Below are 23,197 nucleotides of genomic sequence, written 5' to 3' on the forward strand. Positions count from 1 at the left end.
AGCTAAATTTAAATCAACTTCTAAAAGGACGTCTACTCTTTACACATCTTTGTCTGATGATACAACACTAATTTAAAGTGACTTCTTTGTTTTGTTGTTCTTTCAGGGTAATGTGTTATGTACCCATCACACATAAACATATACACCGACGTGAGACTCCAGCTTTACAGTTAATATCCTTTTCTGGGTTGACATCATTCCCCTCATCAGTGTTGCATTTCATCCTTCTACTTCCTTGATTAAAAGAGATAAAGCCGTGCCCTCAGTCATATTCATTACACACACACACACACACACACACACACACACACACACACACACATATTCACCCATGTTACTGTGGCCTCGGCTTTACTCATTACAATGAAACACACATAGACAAACAAACATCTAATCAAACACCAGCCTTTAATCCTGTTGTTTTGAATGGGCACCACAGCTACAGTGGTCTGGACGCATACTCATGTACTACACACAAACCCACAATCGAGCAGTCACTTCTTCAAGGTGAGGGTCAGCTCTGTTGCCACACAAGTGTTTTGGGATCAGATCATTCTGATGTCACCTACTGAAATCGCAATGTGGTCCACACTGAAATTTTCACATCACTGGAGGTGCATTATTTTGTCAAAGGCAAAATGTGTACCAAAAAATACCATTTTAAAAAAAGATTGTCGTGCTGCAGAGATGTCCTGGCCCACACATCATTTTCTATCGACTTCAGAAAACATCTTGCTGAATAATTACGTAAAAATGAGCATTACCTCTAATAAATCAGTCAAAATAATCGCAATTAGTAGATACTTTTTCAAAATCATTCAGCCGTAGGATATACATACATACATTTTTTTATTTGTATTTTTCCCATGAGGTTTGATCAAGTTTTCATTTGCACAGCTACCACTTAGAGTGGCAAAGGTCGGACGTTTCAGCCATTTATCCAGCACTGTTAATTTCTCTGCTTGCTCACTAACTAGTTTTTATGTAGTCTAAATCCCAGCACATTATTTTGATGGTTCAACACGGTCATGATGCTGTGATGTATCCTCAGTGCAGTTGGCCATTTGTAGCTAGTAGTTACCATATATATAGTATAATTTACAGACACATCAAGCACATATGTATTTTACTATAAGTTCTGTACCTCTTTGCAACTGCTGAAGTACGGTACAAGTAGATATACTGTGCGTCTAGCTGTTCCAATTACGAAGGTGTTTCATTGATTACATATTATCTGAGAACATTTATGGTTCGACTTACAGTTCTGCTATGAAAATGTTGTAAACATTGACAACCCAATCGCGTAATAATTCATATAATCTAATCTTTTTTTTTCTTCTCTTCTCTTCCCTTCTCATTTGTATTAAGTGTATACATTTCCCCAGATTACAGTAGAAACTGGTTTCACACAGTTATACAGATAATTTATACATGAAATAATTTCATTGTTTGGATTTAAAAAAAAAACAGTTGACCCTTAGCTAATCTAACTGCAGGATTACATGGCAGCATCTCAAAGAACCATTTCTTTGGACCCAAGCACTCTGAGAAAATGGTGTGTGGAACCAAGAGCTTCAGGCTTTTATATCAAAATAAGCCTTAATAATTATGACTTATGATGATGCATTGTCTAGCACAGTGTGGACAACCTGGAAATATCTTTTCCACAGAGTTTTCATTTAGCAAACTCAGAGCTGGAGCTCAAAATGAGTAAAATGGGGCAAATCGGGCATCTGTTATCTAAGTATGGCGTTTAAAACTTCCTTTTTTATTTGCCATTGTGCTAATGTTGTCTCTTGATTGTTATATGTTCATTGTGGCTTTGTTCATCAGAAACACAGCGCACAGAGTGCTTTCACAGTGGAGGAGCATCATCACCCCTCAACACTAGTATGGTGCCCTCATTGCTGAGCACATAATGGACCATACATGTTCATCTAAAGAAGGTGTGTGCATAGTTATTTATTTCTAATCGTATGTCTTCGTCCTTGTGTGAATGTGTGTGTGTGTGTGTGTGTGTGTGTGTGTGCACAACTGTGCATTCGCCTTCCACCAAGGTCTGCATAGTGGCGCTCCATCTGTGGCACTCAGGGGATTAAAGCCAATCTGTCTGTCTGCCGCTCAAAGTGCTGACCGTCAGACCAGCACCAGATTAACACAGTGCTGGGATTGGTTGGGGGGGGGGGTCATGGGGTGTGGGTGGAAGAGAGAGAGAGAGGTGGATGTTGAGGAAGAGAAAGAGAGATGTATGAGTGTGTTTGTGTGTGTGTGTGTGTTGAGGGAAGGTGGGGGCCTACTGGGTAGGGGCAGGTTGAGAGGTTGACCCCAGATTAGTGCACAATTGGTACAGTGTGTTTGTGTGCGTGTGTGTGTGTGTGTGTGTGTGTGTGTGTGTGTGTGTGTGTGTTTGGGAAGGGAAGGGGTTTACAGACATAGAGAGGGACAGAAGGGGAAGAAGGACGAGGGACAGATGTACAGTATAAGGTGGGTGGATGGATGGGGGGGCGTAGTTAACACGAAACTCAGTGCAGTTGCTGAAGTACCTACTCTTTGTGGCTGAACCAGACAAGAATTCTCCAAGTGCTGTTGGGTGGAGAAACAGAGAATTTAAAGCAGACGCACCTTCACCTGTAAATGTTAAAAAAAGAAAAAGAAATAATCCTGTTGACGTCATGCAAGAACAGGAGCTTGAGACCATATTCCCAATAAAACACTCAGGTTGCAGGTTCAACTCTGTACGTTTTCTCAGAATCTTCCACTTCATGTTTAGTGCGTACATATTCATAAGTGCCTGAGAGGGAAGGTCAAACTCTGTCTGACTGTTAACTGTCATTTAAAGCATACCGAGGCTGGCCTGGGCTGCCTTTTGCTGACACCTACTGTTATCACAGTGTGTACTCCAGAATGTGAAAGGTTACATCAGTGTTACATATGATGGTTTCAGAGCTACCAAACAACATTGCATTTATGAACTTACAGTAAACTGATAAGGACTAAAGTGTCTGCCAAATGAATCTAATGGGTAGTGCTGACAGCAGATAAAACCTGGAAGACCAACACAAAGCCAACATGGACATTAGGAGGTAATGTGTGTTGAAGGAAAACACAGAGTGAAACCGATGTTATGTTGCCATAAATAAAAAGCAAAATAATTGGGTAGTTAACATCTGCACTGAGTGAACTGAGATTAGGATGAGTTTACCCTCACCTGTCCCTGTGGGGTGAGACATCGAAGTCCAGGTGGGATGATTGGCAGTAAGTATAAAAGACGTGGGGGTTTTGTGTGCGTGCTGGGGGTTTTAGTCATGGTGGGAGGGTAGGGGCAGAGGCCTGGGGTTCAGTGTACCACCGAGATTAATGTAGTGTACTAGTGCACAAAGAAACATGGTGAGTGGGGGGTATGGAAAACCCAAGGGTGGGGGCGTGGAGGGAGTCGGGAATTGCGCACTGGGATTAACCATGTTTAGCCATTAGCACAACCTGGTAGTCAGCTAGCAACACAGGAGGGGTTCAGTTGCGCCACACACACAGAGTGTAACAAGAACTGTAACTATTAGTGACACTACACTAACCCTACACGGTGCTGAACAAGCTAAAATCTAAAAGTGCTAAGAGCTATGTGTAGGGTTAGCACAACAAATCATCCTCCCACATTATGCAGCCATCTGATTCAGTGTTAATGAAGTTATGTCTCTCACGTCTGGCTGAGCTCACTGACAGTAGCGTAAGCATAAACGTTAATGTACCAAACTGTAAAAGTCCGAAACACCCAGCCCAACCTTGAAAATAAAAACCTAACTGATCAAATGCTTTGTGTCTCATCAAGTCACCGCTTCATGTCTTCTGTCAAAAGTTGTACATGAACACAGCACAAAGACTGCAGTTAACGGATGGGAATAACTAAAGAGGAGTCTGTATTCCTGTGCTTTTGAAAAACAGTCAATTTGTGGTGTGTGGGCTTAAAAGCAACAAGGGTCAAAATCTAAACATAAGATCTTCGTATGTTTAGCTTTTGACCCTTTGTTATACTTTGAATAAACTGTTGTTAATTAGTTTCCTCTCCTAAATAAAGACATATAAAATCTCTGCTTCAGATAACAATTTGTCTGACATGGTTTGTTTGCAAAGATGTTGATAACCTATTAAAAAAATCCTAAAACGATCTCTATTCCTTCTCACCAAATGAAAGATTTAGAATCTGTTAATATGCAAATATTGTTCATTTCAAAAGTTTAACATCTGGACACAAGATATCTCCTACTTTTCCCCTTCAGCAGCCATCTGGCGTCAAACTAGAAGCTCAAACATCAGAATCAAGAAAATATAACCAAAACACATTTTTGAGTGCGGAGGACTTTAAGTGTGCCCGTAAAGAGCAGGACTGGACCTGGACCCAAAGTTCAGTCTCACTTGCTGTTTATGGCTGTGAATTGTGTTGCTGTGCTGTACCAGTGTGTGTCTGGTGTGTGTGTGTGTGTGTGTGTGTGTGTGTGTGTGTGTGTGCTGGCCTGTTTCTAGCAGGCCATGTGCTTCTCTAGTCACACTACCACCAAAACCTGTAGGGACAGAGGCGCTCTCTCTCTGTTACTGTGCTTGCTTCTCTACAGCTCCCCCTAATGACCACTGAACAAACAAATTTCATATTCATATTCACATGCAGAACAGTTCTGTTTCCACCTGACTGTTCACATAATATACTGTTTATTAGAGTGGCACGTAATCACAAATACTGAATCAAATGGTGAGTCTAGCGGAGTCCTGTGTCCTATAGGCCAAACAGGAACATAGTAAATTCATACAATTTTTCTTTAACTTTTAAGATTTTATGGTGCATCATTTATGGCACTTGAAACAATACTATGTCATAATAATGATATATTATCTTATCTTATATAAGATACTGATGACACTCATATTTGATGACAAATAATGATGGTGGATTTTGTTTAAGTGGCAGAAATTGACTTGCATATGTTTAGTTAATTGCTCACATTTTAGAATATACAGTATATCATGTAGGTCTACCTCAAGTTTAATGATGTTTAGACAATCAGCCATATGTGCTCTAATGGCCCTTTTATGTAAATCTAGAGAGTAAGATTAGAAACTATGCAAGATTTGAAACAGACATTTAGCCTTGATGCTGGTGGTTAGGTGCACAGAAAATTGTGTTTCTTCTACAACAAAAGGTATATATACATATATTGGCACACAGTAAATATTTGTGTGTGTGTGGGGGGGGGGGCTGCCTGTTCAGTCACAAACAGACATGGTTGGTGTGTTTGTTGTTGGCAGAACACACAGACAAACTGGCATGTAAATAGCCCCTGAGTCACAGAGATGAAACAAACATGTTGACTTGTTGTTTCCAGAATGTGTGTGTGTGTGTGTGTGTTGGTATGTGTGTGAGAGCATCAGTGTGTTTCCGACTAATATTTTGTAACTTAATGGAGGCACCCCCTGACCCTCCCCACCCCCACCCCATCCGTTTGTGATTGGTCTGTGGCTCCAGCATCAAGGATTAGGCGATGTTTCCCCACTTTACGTCCCCTGTTCCTCTTTCTCTCTCCTCTTTTCTATTTCTCTCTTTCTCCCCACATCACATGATCCGTTACATCACGGGATTGAGGTCAGAGCTGGATTAGGGCAAGCTACGCGAGTGAGCAAGAGAGGCAACACTGGAATTACTGAAAGTGAGGGAGGAGAAGTGGTGGTGGTGGTTTGGGGGGGGGGGAGTTGTTCAGATGGCCTGCAGATGAAGAGAAAGAAGGAGAAGAAAAGAGAGATGGGAGATAGGGAGAGACTGAAACAAAGAAAGAGGAGGGAGGTAGAGAGGGGGGATGAAGATATGAAGGGGTTTACTCTAAAAGGGGGATTGAATAATGCAACGGTCTTGGTGTCATGGCTGATGCTCTAAATGCAGTAAAGTGTGTTGGACAAAGTGGAGCTCTGTAAGAATAAAACATTGTGGGGGGGGGGCATAAGGGTGGTGTAGTGATGGGGGCAAAGTTGAAAAGCTCAGGCAGGAGCTCAGACTACATTGTAGTCTGTCTGTCATCAACCACCAACAGGGTTTAAGTACTGCAGTAGAACAGTAGACAGTTTTCGACTTAAAAAATAACTACCCTGCCCCCAAATATTTGCCTCTGAAGTAATCAAGTAGTGTTAAGTACCTCAAAATTGTACTTAAGTGCAGTACACAGCAAGTGTACTTAGTTACTTATCACCCGTTTCGGTGTTCATATTATGAATGAATTTGAGGATTTAATACAGTCAGTTTACTTGCAGTAATGTTGCCTCCACATTATTGCATGTGTTTAAAGGTAGGGGAATGTGATTCTAATCCAATACACATATTTTTGTCAGATTCAGCAAATATCTCTTCACAGTCCACTAGATGTGTGTGCACTGAAATAAAATCACCTGTTTGTACTCAGCCCTGGCTCTGAAAATGGGAAACAAACAAAGTGGCTCCGACTGAGCCACACAACACTATTCCAGCTGTTCTAGCCATGATTTGTGTGTCAGCTAACGCTAAATGACTTGCTCACGGACATTAGCTTACTTTGTAATGCTCCATGACATGCTGTTGTTGTGATGTTAGTAGGAGGAGAGTTGTGAGTGTCGCTGTCTGGAGCTGGTGTGCTACTCTGGGACCATCTCGTCCTCTCTGCATGTTAGCGACGCACATAGAATCTATATAAAAAGCATGTAGCAGCATGTAGCGACTAACTAACTTGACTAACTTGAATTACATTACTTGCTGTGTGGTTGTTTGCTCTATATCATGGGATTTGTCATGGTAATGTATTTCTCCAGAATCGCATACTCCACCTTCAGTACAGGTGTTGATTACAACCAGCAAATGCAGAGTTAAATAAAAAATTTTAAATGAAATATACTTTGAAGAGTATCTGTAAGAGAAGCAATTTACAATTGTTGTGGACTTCAACATGGTACAATTCACAGACACTAAAAGTGACAAAAATGTCAATTGATATTGTTTTCACTGTTTTCACTGCTCCAAGATAGCATAGAAAAACAATTGTAGAATAACAAGCATGCACAAATTAGTCGAATTTTGGTTCAGCAATGATTTAATTATTTAGAGGCATAAGATGTCTATCCAATAAGTAGGTACAATAATGGAAAACATTTAAGTCAGATTAAATGGACATCATTTTGTTTGGTGGAAATATGTTTTTTCCTGATTCCGAATTCTGTCATCTCATGACCTGTCAGATTCATCTTTTGACGGATTGATCTGTCTTGTGAGGGTCCTGGTCCCAAGGGGAGTATGTACCATGCTACTACCACATCTCTACTTGTAGATGCCTCCTCTCTGTGTGGTTTTCATTTACTTGCATCTTTTACATCTCATCTCATTCATAGTTCTCTGTGTCTCAGTTCTGTACTTTTTCAGAGGATCACAGTGGATTGGTGGATTGTTGATAACGAGGTTTCATGAAAAACTGCAGTTTTAAAGACAAACGAGGAAACATGGCTCTGACAGAGCTGGTTTCAGCAGAAAGTGTGGAGAACTCACCTTTGGTATTAATGTTTATTTTTAGAGTAGAAAGTAGAAAGAAATAGAGCAGTGAGGGTAATTCTTTGATGATTTCTACTCCCTGTTCTAGCTGTACATGCTGATGTTTGGTGGACGTCGTGTTCTGTCAGGTTTTTTAAAAAAAAATTATTTGTACGAGGTCAAAGTTTAATTAACGATACTTTTTGGGCCATGATGCACTGGGCCTGCAAGAGCATCTGTCAACCGGGGGAACCAATTTGTCATCTGGAGAGGGTGGAGGCTTTAATCCTGCCGATGAAAGGAGAAATGTCCAGAGAAAGATGGACATGTAAATGGAGAGATAGGGGAAGTGAGATGATGAGAAGAGAGTGACAGCACACAGAAGAAGAGGAGGAGGAGGAAGAGGAGGACGATAAGGAGGAGGAGGAAGAGGGAGATTGTAATCCTGTCTAATTCACTTAGTGTTGCGCTGAGGGAGCAGGACACTAAGAGGATTTGGGACATTCTCTAAATTAGATCAGCAAGAATAACAAACTGCAAGGAGAGGTAGAGTGGAGGGAACGAGGGGGCACACTGGGAAAGATGGCACGAAGGAAAGGTCAGATGAGGGAAGGTGGCATGAAGGAGGGAACATGTGAAGACATGGTGGGACACAAGAGATATCTGACATGCACAAAGGAAATTGGCATGACAAAAATGTTTGTTGCCAGTTTGAATCATTTTGACAGGGAAAAAGACACACTGCTCTGTCTTCCTTTAACATCTAATGTTTACAGTAGGTGCCCTCGAGCAAGACAGTCAACCCCCAAATGAAGACGAGCATTTCTAAGAAAAATAGCCTCCTCGCAAGCTCAACAAAACCTGAAGTTTGTTTAGATAAGAAAAGTGTTGAGACATCAGGAAAAACCTCAGGAAAAACTTTGCCCAGTGTCTCTGATCACATTCATGTTTCATAGTCCACACCAAATGCAGCCATAATCCAGACAACTGTTTTAGTCCAACATATCATTAATCTGAGGCTCTAAACTCTGACTTTTACTATTAGTGATATTAACTAGGTGTTAAATTGTAATCTGCAGTTAAGCCCTTAGCAGAAGTGTATGCTGAGGTTGACAGTGGCTGGTTGATCCATTCATACTGTAATACTGATCCTGTTACCACTACTGGCTGCAGATCACTCACACCTACTTACACTGCAGTGCTATGTGATTTAGCAGCATTACTGCACGATTACAAATCTTATTTGATGACTTATGCAAATGATTACATTGTTTTAATGTATGATCAATGTGATGGTCATTTGAGAATAGCCATAGATTTATTAAGCCAAATTCAAAACACTTTTAATATTCATCTGACTGGCTTTACTGTGTTCAGTGTTGGGGCATAATGAAAGACAGCTGATGTGAATGATTGACTATAAATAAGCAATTTTTCTGAATCAACCAATTGTGTTTTTTATTAATTGTAGGATTATATTATTGTGGAATGGCTGGCCCATCATTGTCATATGTTAATTAATACATACATTTTAAATTAGGTTACTGAGATGTACCTATGTATGTGTACGTGTGTCACCCGTGTTTGGGAAGACACATTTTGAGAAAGAATATTGGGACACTGTTTTAAGTTCTAATATATCCATGAACCAGGCTAACCAGGCTACAAATAATGTTTTCAACCACTGTTTTAACCTGGTTTGACTTTGTTGTGTTACCACACAACAGAACAAAATGTCCGTGACTCTACTCTGGAATGATATTAGTTCTCTGTTTCGTCATGGATTTGTTTTTCATTTTATTTTATTCTAACCGAAGCGAACAAACAAACCAAAAAAAAAATTGTTTATGAGTTTGCCATTGTCTGTGTAAATGTGGTTTGTGTATCTAGCCGTGTCTTTTGTCTTTAGCTGTGGTTGGTAATGACTGTTTGCATGTGTGAATTTGTATGTGTGTGTGTGTGTGTGTGCGTGTATGCTTGGCGGCATTGGGATTAGGAATCGATTAAGAGGAAAATGGAGGCAGGAGGGAGGAAGACGAGAGCAAAGGAGGGAGGGAAGGCAGGAGGGATGGATGGATAATGGGGAGGCTGGGCGGCACTGGCAGCAGCCTCTGGCATGATTACAGTGTGCCTCCAGAGCAGGCCGGCCACCAGCTTGTTTGTAGGGGATTAGAGAGGGGAAAGAAATGAATCATATTTCTAAGTCCTGAGTATGTCAGTGTCTGTGTCTCTGTGCTTCTGAGTCCATATGCTGCAGCTGGGGGATTACAGGAGCACACTGCCTGCAGAGCACAGGAAGAGATCTATCTATCTATCTATACATATATCTATCTATCTATCTGTGTCTCCGTTTATAAGCTGCTCACAATTTCAAAGACACCAAAAACAACAGAGCAACAGTGTAGCATTTCCTACATGTGTAATTTGCTAAATGAACCCATTAAAGTCCAAGACCATTACTGATTTCAGTCTAGCGCTTCAGGACCAGGGCTGAACCCAGCTCTGTGGTCTCCCAGTAAGAAGGCAGGACTCACTGTTACTGGGCCAAATGAGCAGAAATGTGCAGTATTAAACATCTATCTGGTTGTGTTTAATTGGTTACTCCCATTAAACATTTCACAGTTTACAATGTGGCAGAGTGCAGCACACTCAGACTTGCAGGTTCAACATCAATTCAAATGTGCACAATATTTATTATTCTACTCAAGTTCTGATAAAATATGCATGTGTGATTTCACATGATGACCACGATACAAAAAGGCCACACTCCTTCCACAAGAAATAAAGGACAAGAGTCTACAGCCATTCTAGCAGCATGGTAATACTGTGTATAAGAGCTAAAATATCTGAGCTAAATGCTAACATTGGCATGCTAACATGCTCACAATGTCAAACTGTAACATGATGACACTAACCAGGCATAATCTGTCTTAGCATTTGTAGCATGCTAACATCATGCTAGTTAGCACTAAACACAAAGTACTGTTGAGGCTGGTAATTGGTCATTAGTTTTGCAGGTATTGTATCCGAAACTAAAGTTCTGGACACATAATTTGTGATTTTGTGCTAGATGAAAAGTTAAAGGATCACCAAATATGGTTGTGGGTAGCAATCCACCTAAAAATCCTCTTACAGTTTTTCTAAGTCGCTTTGGTGCATTTCTCGAATCATCCTTAACATTTGCAAGACAGTAGTGCATTTCTCAAAACAGGTAGTAGCCTACAAACGGCACAACACAGTGGATTACCTGCAAAAGCCCATAACTTGCTCAAAATCCTTAGTCTATCTCTCAAAAGCAAATCTAGGACGACAAGTCCTTGTGTCTTGTTTATGAACAAGCAAGTCAAAATGTTTAGCCATCTTGTCAATATAACAGTGTACTCTGTAAGTATTTTATGATGTACATTTTGGCTAAGATTTTGACGACAATGATTGAAAATGCACAAGGCTTCACTTTTTTTTGTATGGCATATACAATTTTCACCAGTACAAAGTTATACATTGCAGGAGAGAGGACAGAAATCCCAGCTATGCTTTTACTGTTCGTACTGTAATTTGTTGACAGAGCATGTCATTGTCATGTCTAGTATGGAAGAAGAAAAGTAAGAGACAGGACTGCATGGGATACACCCCCTTGGCTGACGTTCCAGTCTGTTGTAACAGATATCTTCATCAATCCAGGACACATTTACAAAAATTCTAATAGACATGTATATAATGTCTATCTATATATACATTCATATATATATATGAATGTATATATAGATAGACATATATATATATATATATATATATATATATATATATATATATATATATATATATATATATATATATATACGGAAGCCCTAATCAAATATTTTTTTACTCATCAGTTTCTTGTGATTTCCACATAACCATAATGGTAATTATAGTGTGGTTTGTTGTATCGTTGTATGTATGTTGTATCTCACTTGGTAGAGTATAGGACTTATAGGTGTAAGGTTGTGTGCTCAATTCTCACTGAAGGCTAAATTTTTCTTTTTTATATTTTTCATAATCCTCTTCAACAAAGTTCTTATGCAAACACTGTTTCACATGCTCACATTACTGTAAAGCACGTGCTGGACTCTGTGCGTTCTTGGTCCACATCCATCAACCAATGGACTTTTCATTTCCCCAACATTCCCAAATCCATGTAACATTATACAGTTCCTGACGGTTTTCTGACGGAAACACACCTGCCAGCCCCTGTATTCAGCTATGGTTTGTTATCATATTAATTATCCCGTTCTCAGGGGAAAACAACATTTGTTTTATAGATATATACATATATTACTGCTCACTGTGGATTGTATTTCCTGCCTGGTATTGAGTATTGGTATGAGTGTTGCTATTGTGATGTTGTTGTGGTCTATTCTTTGTTTATGATCCTTAAGAAACAACATTTCATTTAGCTATATACTTGTAGGCAAAGGATATGAATAAAGTATTTTAACTTTGATTTTTGATAACGTGTTCAACCGTTTTGCATGTAGTGACTAATGCAATGAATTTATGCCTAGATGTTTTGGGGGGTAAGATTATTCAACAGCGACTGGTATAATTCATTGTGATCTGCAGGAAAATGTAGGATACAGCAGACAATTGTACATAATCATTTGCATCAGTGTGTCAAAGCATTTGCAATTTGTTCAAAACAATGAGAAAGTGCTTTTATGATGTGCACAAGTGACGGGATGATGTGGAGATTGAACAATTAGTTTTGAGAATTTCAATTCTGATCTGAGAAATGCACCAAAGTGACTGTGAAAAACTGTAATAATAGTTAAAGCAAGTTTTTTGTGAGATTTGGTGCCCCTACCATTTCAGAATGTAAGTAACTGCTGTCTTAAAAAAGGACAGCTATAAACATGCATTTGTTAAGATTATATTACGATCAAAAACTAGCAAGTTGCCAACAGGGATGGGCTGTATTTATGATACATCTAGGCTATTTAAAATATGTATTGAAATACAAAATAGGATTTTGTCAGTTGTATTTCATAAAGTTTATGAAAATAGTTTAATATTTTGTACCAAAACACTTGTTTTGTATTTTGTAGTTTAATATAAACACTATACATAAATATATATATATTTATGAATACTATAAATTACTTTGTCTACGTGATGATGTCATAAAAATGCTGCGTACACTGTAGTTTGCCTAGGATTGTTAAGATCAGAATAGAAAATTGGTCCAGAAGAAGAAGGATTAGGTGGGAAACGTGGAGCTTTCGATTGTTTTTTCAATTTCTGTTTCCATTTTTCACAGCCTAGGCTAAATTGTTTACCAATTTACATAATGTTCTAGCTAACTATTTGACTCAAGTAGCAGCCCTCACAGATAACATTTGCTTGCTACTTTCAACCTAAAATTAATAATATGGTGTTTTCAAGTTGAGCAAACTGTTCCTTTAAAACTGTTCTTCATCTGGGTAATCACAGGGATATGTGAATCTATGATACATTAACTGATTGCCAGTTTTCTCATCAGATTTATTGCACAACTCATTAGAGACAGAAAAGCTGTTGCTCTCAATCATTGTCCACTTAATCAGCTTAATCAGTCAGTATATTGGTGAATGGATCTATGCCTTAAAGAGGCCAGTATGTGATTTCATGGTACCTTCAAAAGGTATTTTTAGTATTTGTGAAATATACAAAGACAGTATATACAGTTACATGGTGTGGTTGCAGTATTTATTTATTTTTAATTAGGGTAATTAGTGTCTTATTTTAAAATACATTTTGATGTATCTTTGCCCATCCCAGGTATCTGACTTTGCTAACACATCCAAACATCAAGCAAGCACATCAACACAAGACATAGCAAGGCAGCTAATAACATTATTACTTACTGGTCCAACAGCAAGAATGCCAGCTCTACATCTATGTGGCATCCTTGGAAAGCTAGCCAATAAACAGCAACTGACACAAGAGCATGTACAGAAATGTTATCGATGTCCCAGTGTGTTATCTATCTATGTTGGCTAATATCAACTCAATATTTATAGCTAGTGGCTAAACCTCTGTCTGTGAAACTTCTGGCTGATTTTGCTTGAGTTGACAACTTTGCAAACACATGCAAACATCAAGCAAGCATAACAACACAGAAAGCCAGTTACTAAATTATAACTTTCTGGTCCAACAGATAGCCACAAGCCACAAGTAAAAACATGTAAAAGCCAGTCCCATATTTACTGTTGTCTGGTCGCTTGCTCATCACTCTCTTTTTCTTAGGATTCATCCTCTGGGGATCATGTTTCATGGCAATCCATCTAATAGTTTTACAAGTTTTAGACCAACATTATCATTCCTGGAGCCTTGACACTAGCTTGGCTCAAAACAACAGCACCAGTTGAAAGCAGTGAGTATTACATGTTGGGTTGGACCATTCGTCGGGTTGCATTTTCTTGTGGTTTTTTGTCATTGTGATTCAAGACTCACAGCCTTGTTTCAAGTTTCAAGACATAAGTGAGACTCAGGAGGTAGAGCGGTCATCCACTTATCAGCAGAGCCTGGCTGAAGGATCCTTGGGCAAGATACTGAGCCCCAAATTGAACCCCAAATTGCTCCAGATAGCTGTGCCATTGATGCACGATGGCATCTAGGATTCAGTGTGTGAATGGGGGTGAATGTAATGCAGTGTAAAAGCTCTTTGAGTTGGAAAGACTGGAAAGTACACAACCTGAGCTAAAATCTTTTATCCAGTGCACTCCTCACAACCCTTGTGGTGTTGACCCTCTAGCCCACCGGTGGCGGTAACACACAGAAATATCAGCTATCCTAAATAATCTGCCCGCCTCTCGTACTTCAGTTTGGGTCTGGCGAGAGCAGTGGGACTCAGTATTATTGTTAGTTCTAATCTGTTTTCTGTCCTCTCTGCCCTACTCCCTCTCATCTCTGCCTTATACCCACTCAACCTCTTGTATGGATTAGTGGAACGCTCCCAGAAACTGATTCCCAATCTCCCCTCTCTGGATGTCTGAAACTCCTATAGCAGCTCCAAAAGGCAGAGTCATAGAGGAATAACACATGTCACAGATATAGTCCTAAATGCAGCGAATAAACACTCAAATCCAATGACTTACAGAACAGAACAAGAGTTTTAATGAAGTTGTTTAATGTCTCAGAAACATAGCTATCTAGCATGGTAGTGGTGAGACTGGTCAAACACAGGAGACAAATGAAATATACAAAATAATTCATGTCAGAAAAAAAGCAGAGAAGATTATAGTAATGCAAAAGATAAAAGTACAGTAAATGATTAAAAAGCATAAACAGCATTGTATCCTATTACTGCTACTTTTATTGGATAAACCCCTGAGTTTGAAAAAAGAAGAAGAAGCAGAAAACAGAAAAATATAAACAGAAACAATAAAAAGTTGGCAGTTTTCTAGAAATTAAGAAAGAGAGAGATTCTGTTGGGTGGAGCGCCTGCGTAACAACTCATTGCCGATACCAGACATGATTGCATTTTCAAGTTTTAATATTTACAAAAGAACAACAAAAAAAAGCGTATTAGCAAAGTCCATGTCAGCTCAAGACAATATTAATGATGATAGCAATAATACTGATAATAATATCAACTTCAAAAACAAATTAGCACTATTTTTACTTCAACGAATTCACAATTTTTCAAAGAAACATAATATTGTTTAAGTCTAATACAAAAAAAAATCAAACGATACACCAAACACATAAAGTGGTACCCATCACATCTTTACAGGTTAGAGTTGCGAGAGGCGCCAAACTCTCTGTGCAAAGGGGGGCTGCATGGCGGCCCAGTCCCTTCCCTTTCTCTGGTGCAGTCTTCTCTCCCATCAAATACCTAACTGGAGCAGTTTATCATCAAAAACAGTTTACAATAAAGTTATTTGTATATTCAAGAACTGCTTCAACAATCCGCTAACCTCATGCAAACACTGTGAGATGGAGTGGGGGGAAAAGTACTCGGCTGCCAATAGCAACAATGAGACCATTGTTGCCCAAATTGTCTGGAAGTGATCCTATTAAACTAACAATGTACGAGCCATTCTGCTAATGATTTCAACCATGCTCAAAGGCAACAGGTTTGTACTGCAGTCACTTCAGTGACCAACTCTACCCCCTCCGCTTGTATCGCACAGGCTGCAGAGGGTCAGTATCATACAAGGCTACTGGGAATCATCAGCTTCTGTCTGCTATACATTTTTCACATGGTATTAAATTAGTGGCCACCCTGTAAAGACACCTCGTTAAGATGTCCATATGGATTTGTTGAGTTGTTTGGCTCAAAGCTTTTTGAGTCAGCTTGCTGATGAAAAGCAGCTTTATATATATATATAAAAAAAACACCACAGAAAATACAAGACAAAGTCTAGAAGGAAGAAATGAACATGAGCTTGGGCTGTCGTCAGTTGTTGTGCTTTAACACGTCGATTTGAAGGCTGTCTATGCAGTAAACTCGTAGGTTGCTGAAACTGCTGTTATGCTGCGGCAATGTACAAAATAATAAGCTTTGCTTCAAATGTGGTCCAAGGCCACTCAGACAGCAGTTTCTGAATTCGGCTCTTTCAAACAAAATAGATTTTGCTAAAAAATTCTTTAAACCAAAACTACTGAGTCATCGGTCAAAAGGATGCATTCACCCTGTGACAAGTGGCCTCCTTTCTTTATACATGCTCACTTTAAATTTTCTTGTCATCAGTAATAGAGTCAAACTGTATTTAAATCACAACAGTTTCGACCCTCTCGTCCACTGAGCTAGAGAATTAAAACTGCGTCTCTCACTAATTTGATTTTATAGTACAGATATCGTAATCCTGTTTTCCTTTTACACAGCCATTTCTTGATTCCATGGCTGATTTTTATGTTGCTTAACTTAGTAGAAACACTACTGTCATCTCTTTTTCACAATCACCAAACCAAGCATCAACAGATCAGTTTACCTTCACACATATTTTTCTAAAACAGCAAAAATGAAGACATTATTTCAGCTGATTAGTTCAGCTGACATGATTAATTGATTTCTGTCCCAAGGTCTCTTCCTTCTTCTAAAACACACCAATTTTGGGTTCTTCACCCTACTTGGAATTTGTATGATTTGTTTGATTTCCCCTACCCTCTTCCCTCCCCAGAACCCACTTTATGTTATTTACAAGACCTGGAACTTCCAGGAGTTCTGGTCTTTGTAGTCCAGACAGTCAGTGGCATTGAAATTGAGCTTCCAGGCAGCTTGGTCCTTGTAGTCTAGACAGTCGACAGCTCCAAAGCCCAGCGAGGCGGCTGTGTAGCCCTGGGAGGAGAGCGAGGCGGGGGACTGGCTGAGAGGCCCACCCATCGAGGAGGCTGTGATGGGGCTCAGGGCGCCTCCAGTGCCTGATAGCTGCGGGTGCATGGGGGGACAGGTAGGAGCTACAGTCCAGGCCAGTGAAGTAGGAGGAGGAGCCTGCGTAGCTCTGGCTGTAGGCTGGGGCCTGGGTGTAGGTCATGGGATAGGTGGTGGTGCGCTGCATGCAGGGGGTGGTGGAAGCAGACAGGGGGTCTGGCAGCGGGGAGATGGAGGCTGGGCTCCAGATGGACACTGTGGCACTGGCAGAGCTGGAGCTGGGGGTGATGGCGGTGCCTGGAGGTGGGGGTGGAGGGCTGTAGGGTCCATTGGTGGGGTTGGCACTGGCCTCAGTGTTGGCATCACGAGCAGGTGATGTCTTCTTTTTAGGGGGCCGTGGTTTGGACTGGCCTGTGCTCTGCTGCTGCTGCTGGCGGCACTTGGCACGGCGGTTCTTGAACCAGACCTGGAGAATGGCAGGGGCATCAGTGAGGAGGTCAGTTTTGAAATCAGTACTCCATTATCAAATCCAAGCCTTAAATAATTTGTCCCAAGTGTAAAAACTGCTATTGTGAGGAAATATGTTACTTTTTCCTACACACTCTTCTCTGTCTCTTTCTCTCTCTCTCTCTCTCTCTCTCTCTCACACACACACACACACACACACACACACACATACATACATACAGAGGAATTTATTTATTTCATTAAGCCAATAGTATATTTGTTCTGTATTAAAAAAATAAATATATACATATATATAATAACAAAACGCACAATACTAAAACAGCACACTGTATACTGCTATGTAATGTGTTACCTGGACTCGGGACTCCGGCAGGTTGATCTTGAGGGCCACCTCCTCCCTCATGAAAATGTCTGGGTAGCGGGTTTTGGCAAACAGAGCTTCCAGGATGTCCAGCTGTGCGCGTGTGAAGGTGGTGCGTTCCCGACGCTGTTTACGCGGGGTGTCTGCAAGGAAAAACATCAGATGCAAAAAAAATTATTATTATTATTATTATTGTGCTTGCGTTGTTTTTTGTTGTTTAAAACATTCTGCACCAAAACGATGACCTATAACTGTAAAGACAAGTGCTTTTCGACCAAATTCAACAGGCCGATTGATTGGAAATAGCACAAAGTTCCAATCCATATTAGATTTTTTAAAACCCATTATTAAGGTAATTTTAATTAATAACTGCACAAAATAAAATGTTAGTGATTGCTTATGAATCAAGGAAATTGAGTTATTTATCTTGAATTGGAAAATAAAACGTTGCTTCTCTCCGGTTCTACATTTTAGAAACTGCCGAGAATGTTATAGAAATAGGCAACTATTTTACAGAACAGGTCTTGCAAATTATCGGATGGAGATTAAAAACATTTTTAGTGATAATTTTCATCGAACTATATCGGCATCTCTCATATAGGCTACTAGAAGAAATGTGGAGTTTCAATGGATCAATACAATTATCTTACAGAAATGATCGTTTTTTCTTTCAACTGCACTGTTGGGATCGAAATATACAAAGTAAAAAAACGAAAGTTTCTCCAAAGCATAGACTCTGAATTTGAAAAATTGTCCTAACTCTTCCTTGATTCAAACTCTAATCTGCGACAAGAGGCCAAGCTTTGTAACACGCCTTCTGTCATCGGTGCCAAATCTCGGCATCATTTCATTCAAAGTCTCTTCTCAAGGATGACAGATGCTGATCAGGCCATGCAGCCAATCCGAACAATATGAGAAGTGTTCATTCAAAACATTGGGGTCGAAATAAAACACAATGCGAATCCCATTGTAAATAGGTTACATGATAAGATCAACAGATTGGAGTCTGTGTTTGGTGTGAAGTCTGTGTGAGAACATGCTGCGTTTCTATTCACACACATTTGCATTGTTTTTTGACTCCATAATCCGCTGAACGTGTAGGTCAAGTGAACACATGTTCTGATGGCTGAAGCAACAGAGACATCTATTCATACTCTTAAAGCATAACCTCACAGCTACATGAAAAAAAAAGTGAATAGGTCTTTTTTTTAAATAATACAACGACATTTGTTGATTAATTCTTTGAGTTTCTGTATTTCGAAATAAACGTTTTTTTTTTCACTTGAAACAACAATTAAACGACAGATTTAAATTGTTTCAAAAAATCATACAGTCATATATCATCTTCCATTACTTACTGGGGTATCCAACGGCGGAGTGGAGCAGATCCATGCCCGGGCCGGACAGCGTTAACCCGTTCACGGCGTAATGGGGTTGCTTAATGTAGGACATCATGCCTCCTGCCGGCTTTAAAACACTCCCTCACTCCCTCACTCTCTCTCTCCTTCTCTCAGACCGGGGGCCGGGTCTCCTAGCTAGTCTCCAGGGGGTGTCTCTCTCTCTCTCTCTTTCTCTCTCTCTCTCTCTCGTTTTTTCTGTCACTCCCTCCCTCTCTGTTTTTCTTTTACCCTGGGTTGTTTGTCACTTAGTTGTTGTTTTTGATTTTTCCTTGCTGGCCTACTCCTTGTTTGCTCAGTGCCGTCTAACCAGGCACTTGTGGTTCTAACGGTCCAAGTAGCGGCAGTGCGTCTTTACACCTGTTGGAACCTGCTGCGTAAAAACACCGCTGATTTAGCGACAGGGTGTATATTTTATGGCTCCTCTATCCAGATAAAAAGGACAGCAGCAACTAAAATCAACCCAAGACTATCAATTAAGACAGCTCATTAAAAAAAATGATAATGGCTAACTAAATAAGACCCGTGTTATCATGCAGTTCTTCTTCCAAGTCGTGCGTAATCGCGGTGCAAGGTAAAAGCAGAAGCTCCGCAAGTTCGGCCGTCTGCGGGTCTGATGGGTGCTGAAAAGAGCAGGGGGCCCTGACGATACCTGGTCCCAGAGGAGAGGATCTGGATCTGCAGAGTAGACAAGTGAGGCGAACAAGAAGAGGCTGGCTAATTAGAAGTAACTTCTTACCCAAGTAGACACCTCCCTCCCTTCTCTCTCTCTCTCTCTCTCTCTCTCTCTCTCTCTCTCTCTCTCTCTCTCTCTGTCGGGCGCGCTCACGCAAACGTACGCACACACATAGGCCTACTTGTCCTGAATACACGTCGTTATGTAATCCTGTTGGATATGTAGTGCGAAAGGTGCAGTGTTCGTGATGATAATTTGACACAACGTGTTTAAGTTTTATTCTGCACGTCTGCTACGCTATATTTTATTTTGTTTAGGCTGTGATCTAACTTTTTGTCGCTGCAGCGGTACTGTCACTGACACCTGTTGATGTGTAGCCTGCATATTATTAGTAGAAAGATTCATTAGAAATTTTTTCGGATTTATAAAGCCACTTGGAAAGTTATACTCAATATATATGTTATACTACAAAACGTATACAGTTATGATGAACGATTGGCCGTCTTCTGGTCTGGTTTAAGAGAACCCCAATCTTAGCCTTTTCGACTCTTGTTCAGGTTTTTTTGTTATGAACCATTTTCGAAATTGGCCTCCTAAAATAATTAGACGACCGTGCCTGAGTGTGGAGGCAGAGGGTGAGCAACTGAGAGGCAGAGAAGGGGGTACAGGCCGGATTAGAAGCAACACAAAGAACGCGTTGTTCTGCTATTAAATCCCTTTCTGATCCCCAACATGCTCCCTCCGGCCCATTCATCCATTCATTCACTATTGTCGATAATAATAATAATAATAATAATAATAATAATAATAATAATAATATTCCGCCTTATAGGCTAGTAGCCTATGTGATTGTCGATTTACAAAATGTACTGGCAGACTTATATATATTTAAATCTTCTTTGTACATTTATAATTTAATCATAATATTTCATATCAAACTTAACTAGAGGAAGATAATGTATTATATGGGAAAACATAATTAATTGCGTTTTGTAGCTACTTTAAAAGAAACAGGCAACCAAATGAAATGTTAACTTTGTACTGAAATAATTTCAGGTAGGAGAAGACACATTTCTATAAGGCTTAAGCCATGGAGATATAGACGCAGCTCTATACTTCATATTTCCATCCATTATATGTTGGTCCAAAAGTCAGAGCTGATGATAGTTAGGCTACATTTCTTTTAGCGTCTTATTCATTTCTAATATTTTATCAGAGGTCTTGTTTTTTGTTTTTTTTGTCAGACTCAGTGTGTGTTTTCAGACACTGAGTCGTGTCTCTTCTCTCTGGGCTATTTGGCCTGTGCCATCCTCTCCTGCGAGACAATTTCACAGTGTCCAAAGCCGATTCTCTGCGCTTGTTAATTGAATCGGATTTCTTATAGTTTAAAATCCACACACACACACACACACGCACGCACACACACACAAACACACATACAGACACACACACACAGACCCATGTAGCTACAGCCCAAACTGTATAAGGGGTTTATCTGGCTCTGTAAAGCCAAAGCGGAGATATAAAGACTCACACAGAGCGACAGAGACACTTTACCGGCGTGTTTGAACGTTCCTAAATCTCGAATAAAATGTCTTCACCTGCTGAGGTGAGTGTGTGTGTGTAGCTGTTTGAGTGTAGGATGCCTGTGTGTGTGTTGTTGCTGTTGACGTTGGATACATTCTGTCTCCAGTGAACGCCTCACATCCAGGTACGCTTTGTTTGTTTACTTTGTTTGTTTTGCTGTTTTAGCTCAGCCCAGTTGAACGGAACTAATCGCCAGCAGGACAGATAGGCCTAGTCTAGCTAACCTTGAGGAGTCCGACGACAAGAATGTCTCCAGACCTCCAACTGACAGAAAGAGAAAAAAAACCCTAGCCAGAGACCTCAGATAGCCTACGCCTCAGTGCGCGCCACTCTGCGCGCGGCACCGCTGTGCACGCGCACACTCCACGCACCTGCTTCCCTCACACTCTTGATGTATTTCATATTGTTGCTAGTTTAGACATTTATTTGATATAGGCCTATTTGTTGATGTTGATCGTTTTGTGTTATTTTGATTGAAATACTGCGGCACGTCTTTGAAAAAAAAAATGCATAGTAGGCTAACTGAATATGACTGAAATGAAAAAATCAAAATGTTTTTAACTTTTTGTTATCACAACAAAGCTTTTTTGTTCCATTTTTTTTATTTACCACTTTTTTAATAATACAAGAAAAATTAATAATGATACCATGAGAAAATGGTAGGCAAAAAATGGTAATTAATCAATGGGCTAATTATCCTAAACCACGATCGATCGGGTAAAATAGCATGGGAACGGAAAAATCATTCTTTCATTAAGATTAGATAAACACAGGAGACCTATAAACGTGGAGTTTTGCATGGCAAAAAAATGTGAGGTTACATTTATCTCTAGCTCTAAAAATATTGTTACATTGCAAAATTAAATATCTGAAGAAGAAAAAAAGGATCTGAATGTTGCTTTTGAGTAGCCTGATCCCAGTCCTTTATAATTAAAGTTATTGGTAACTGATTTTGGGATAGGCCCACAAAGTAAATTACACTCTAAATTCCTATAGTGATACTTTAGTTAAACTCTGTACCAAATAAGCACTAAACAACCATACATAAGTTCCTATAGAAATGCCATAGAAACACAGTGATTTATCACAATGAATTATCTAAAAATTACTGGCAACTCTGCATTCATTGTTTTTCATTAGACAGCAATTTGTACATTGAATTAACAAAACTGGTTGTCTTATTTAATTTGATTCATTCCATCATTGTTTTCCCCCTCCAAGTCACTTTTAGTTTCATCTTGTGTTTTTTCTATACAGGCAAGTGCATAATTATATGGCCTAAGATAGGTACTCTATAATCAGTCTCCTTATTTTAAATCTATATATTTTATTGTTGCATGACATGTGATGTTTTCATGCAAGGTTGTTTGCGTTGAAATTGCTCTGTGATGAAGGCCTGCTGGTAGTTTGGACGCACTAGGACCCAGAGCACACGTAAATTAAGGACAACCAGCACATAAGAGGCTTAGTACATCTAATCTATGCTCCTACACACACACACACACACACACACACACACACACACAAGGACACACACAGCATTTCATAAACATCCCATTTTAAAAGAAGCACGCATACGCGTCCCGAAGGCAAACACAGCCATTGTATTTTCATTTAGTTTTCATTTTCTCCAAACTCTTTTATTCCCCTTGTTGACCTTAACTTCCATCCCACTTTGTTGGAGAACATTTGTCCATATGCTCCGCTATTTCTCTCGTCCCATTTCATTAGCAAACGTGTGTCCCTCAGAGGCAGAGAGCAAACTCATTCATTCTAGACAATTATAGTAAAACAGGAAAAATACTCACACAGTCTTCCTCATCCGTTTGGTCAGTGCATGTATGCA

At 39.8% G+C, this 23,197-nt stretch overlaps 1 protein-coding gene across 1 annotated transcript; it reads right to left on the bottom strand.

Moving 5' to 3' along the window:
* Positions 1–16,688: 16,688 nt before the first annotated feature.
* otx5 (orthodenticle homolog 5) lies at positions 16,689–19,146 on the bottom strand. Its single transcript, XM_038693916.1, is given in 4 exon segments — positions 16,689–16,934; positions 16,936–17,328; positions 17,683–17,834; positions 19,050–19,146. Coding segments are annotated over 4 exon segments (888 nt in total).
* Positions 19,147–23,197: the final 4,051 nt, after the last annotated feature.

Source organism: Micropterus salmoides, unplaced genomic scaffold, assembly GCF_014851395.1.
Source record: "Micropterus salmoides isolate LMB-PRFRI ecotype aquatic unplaced genomic scaffold, ASM1485139v1 Ms_hic_scaffold_3, whole genome shotgun sequence".
NCBI lineage: Eukaryota > Metazoa > Chordata > Actinopteri > Centrarchiformes > Centrarchidae > Micropterus > Micropterus salmoides.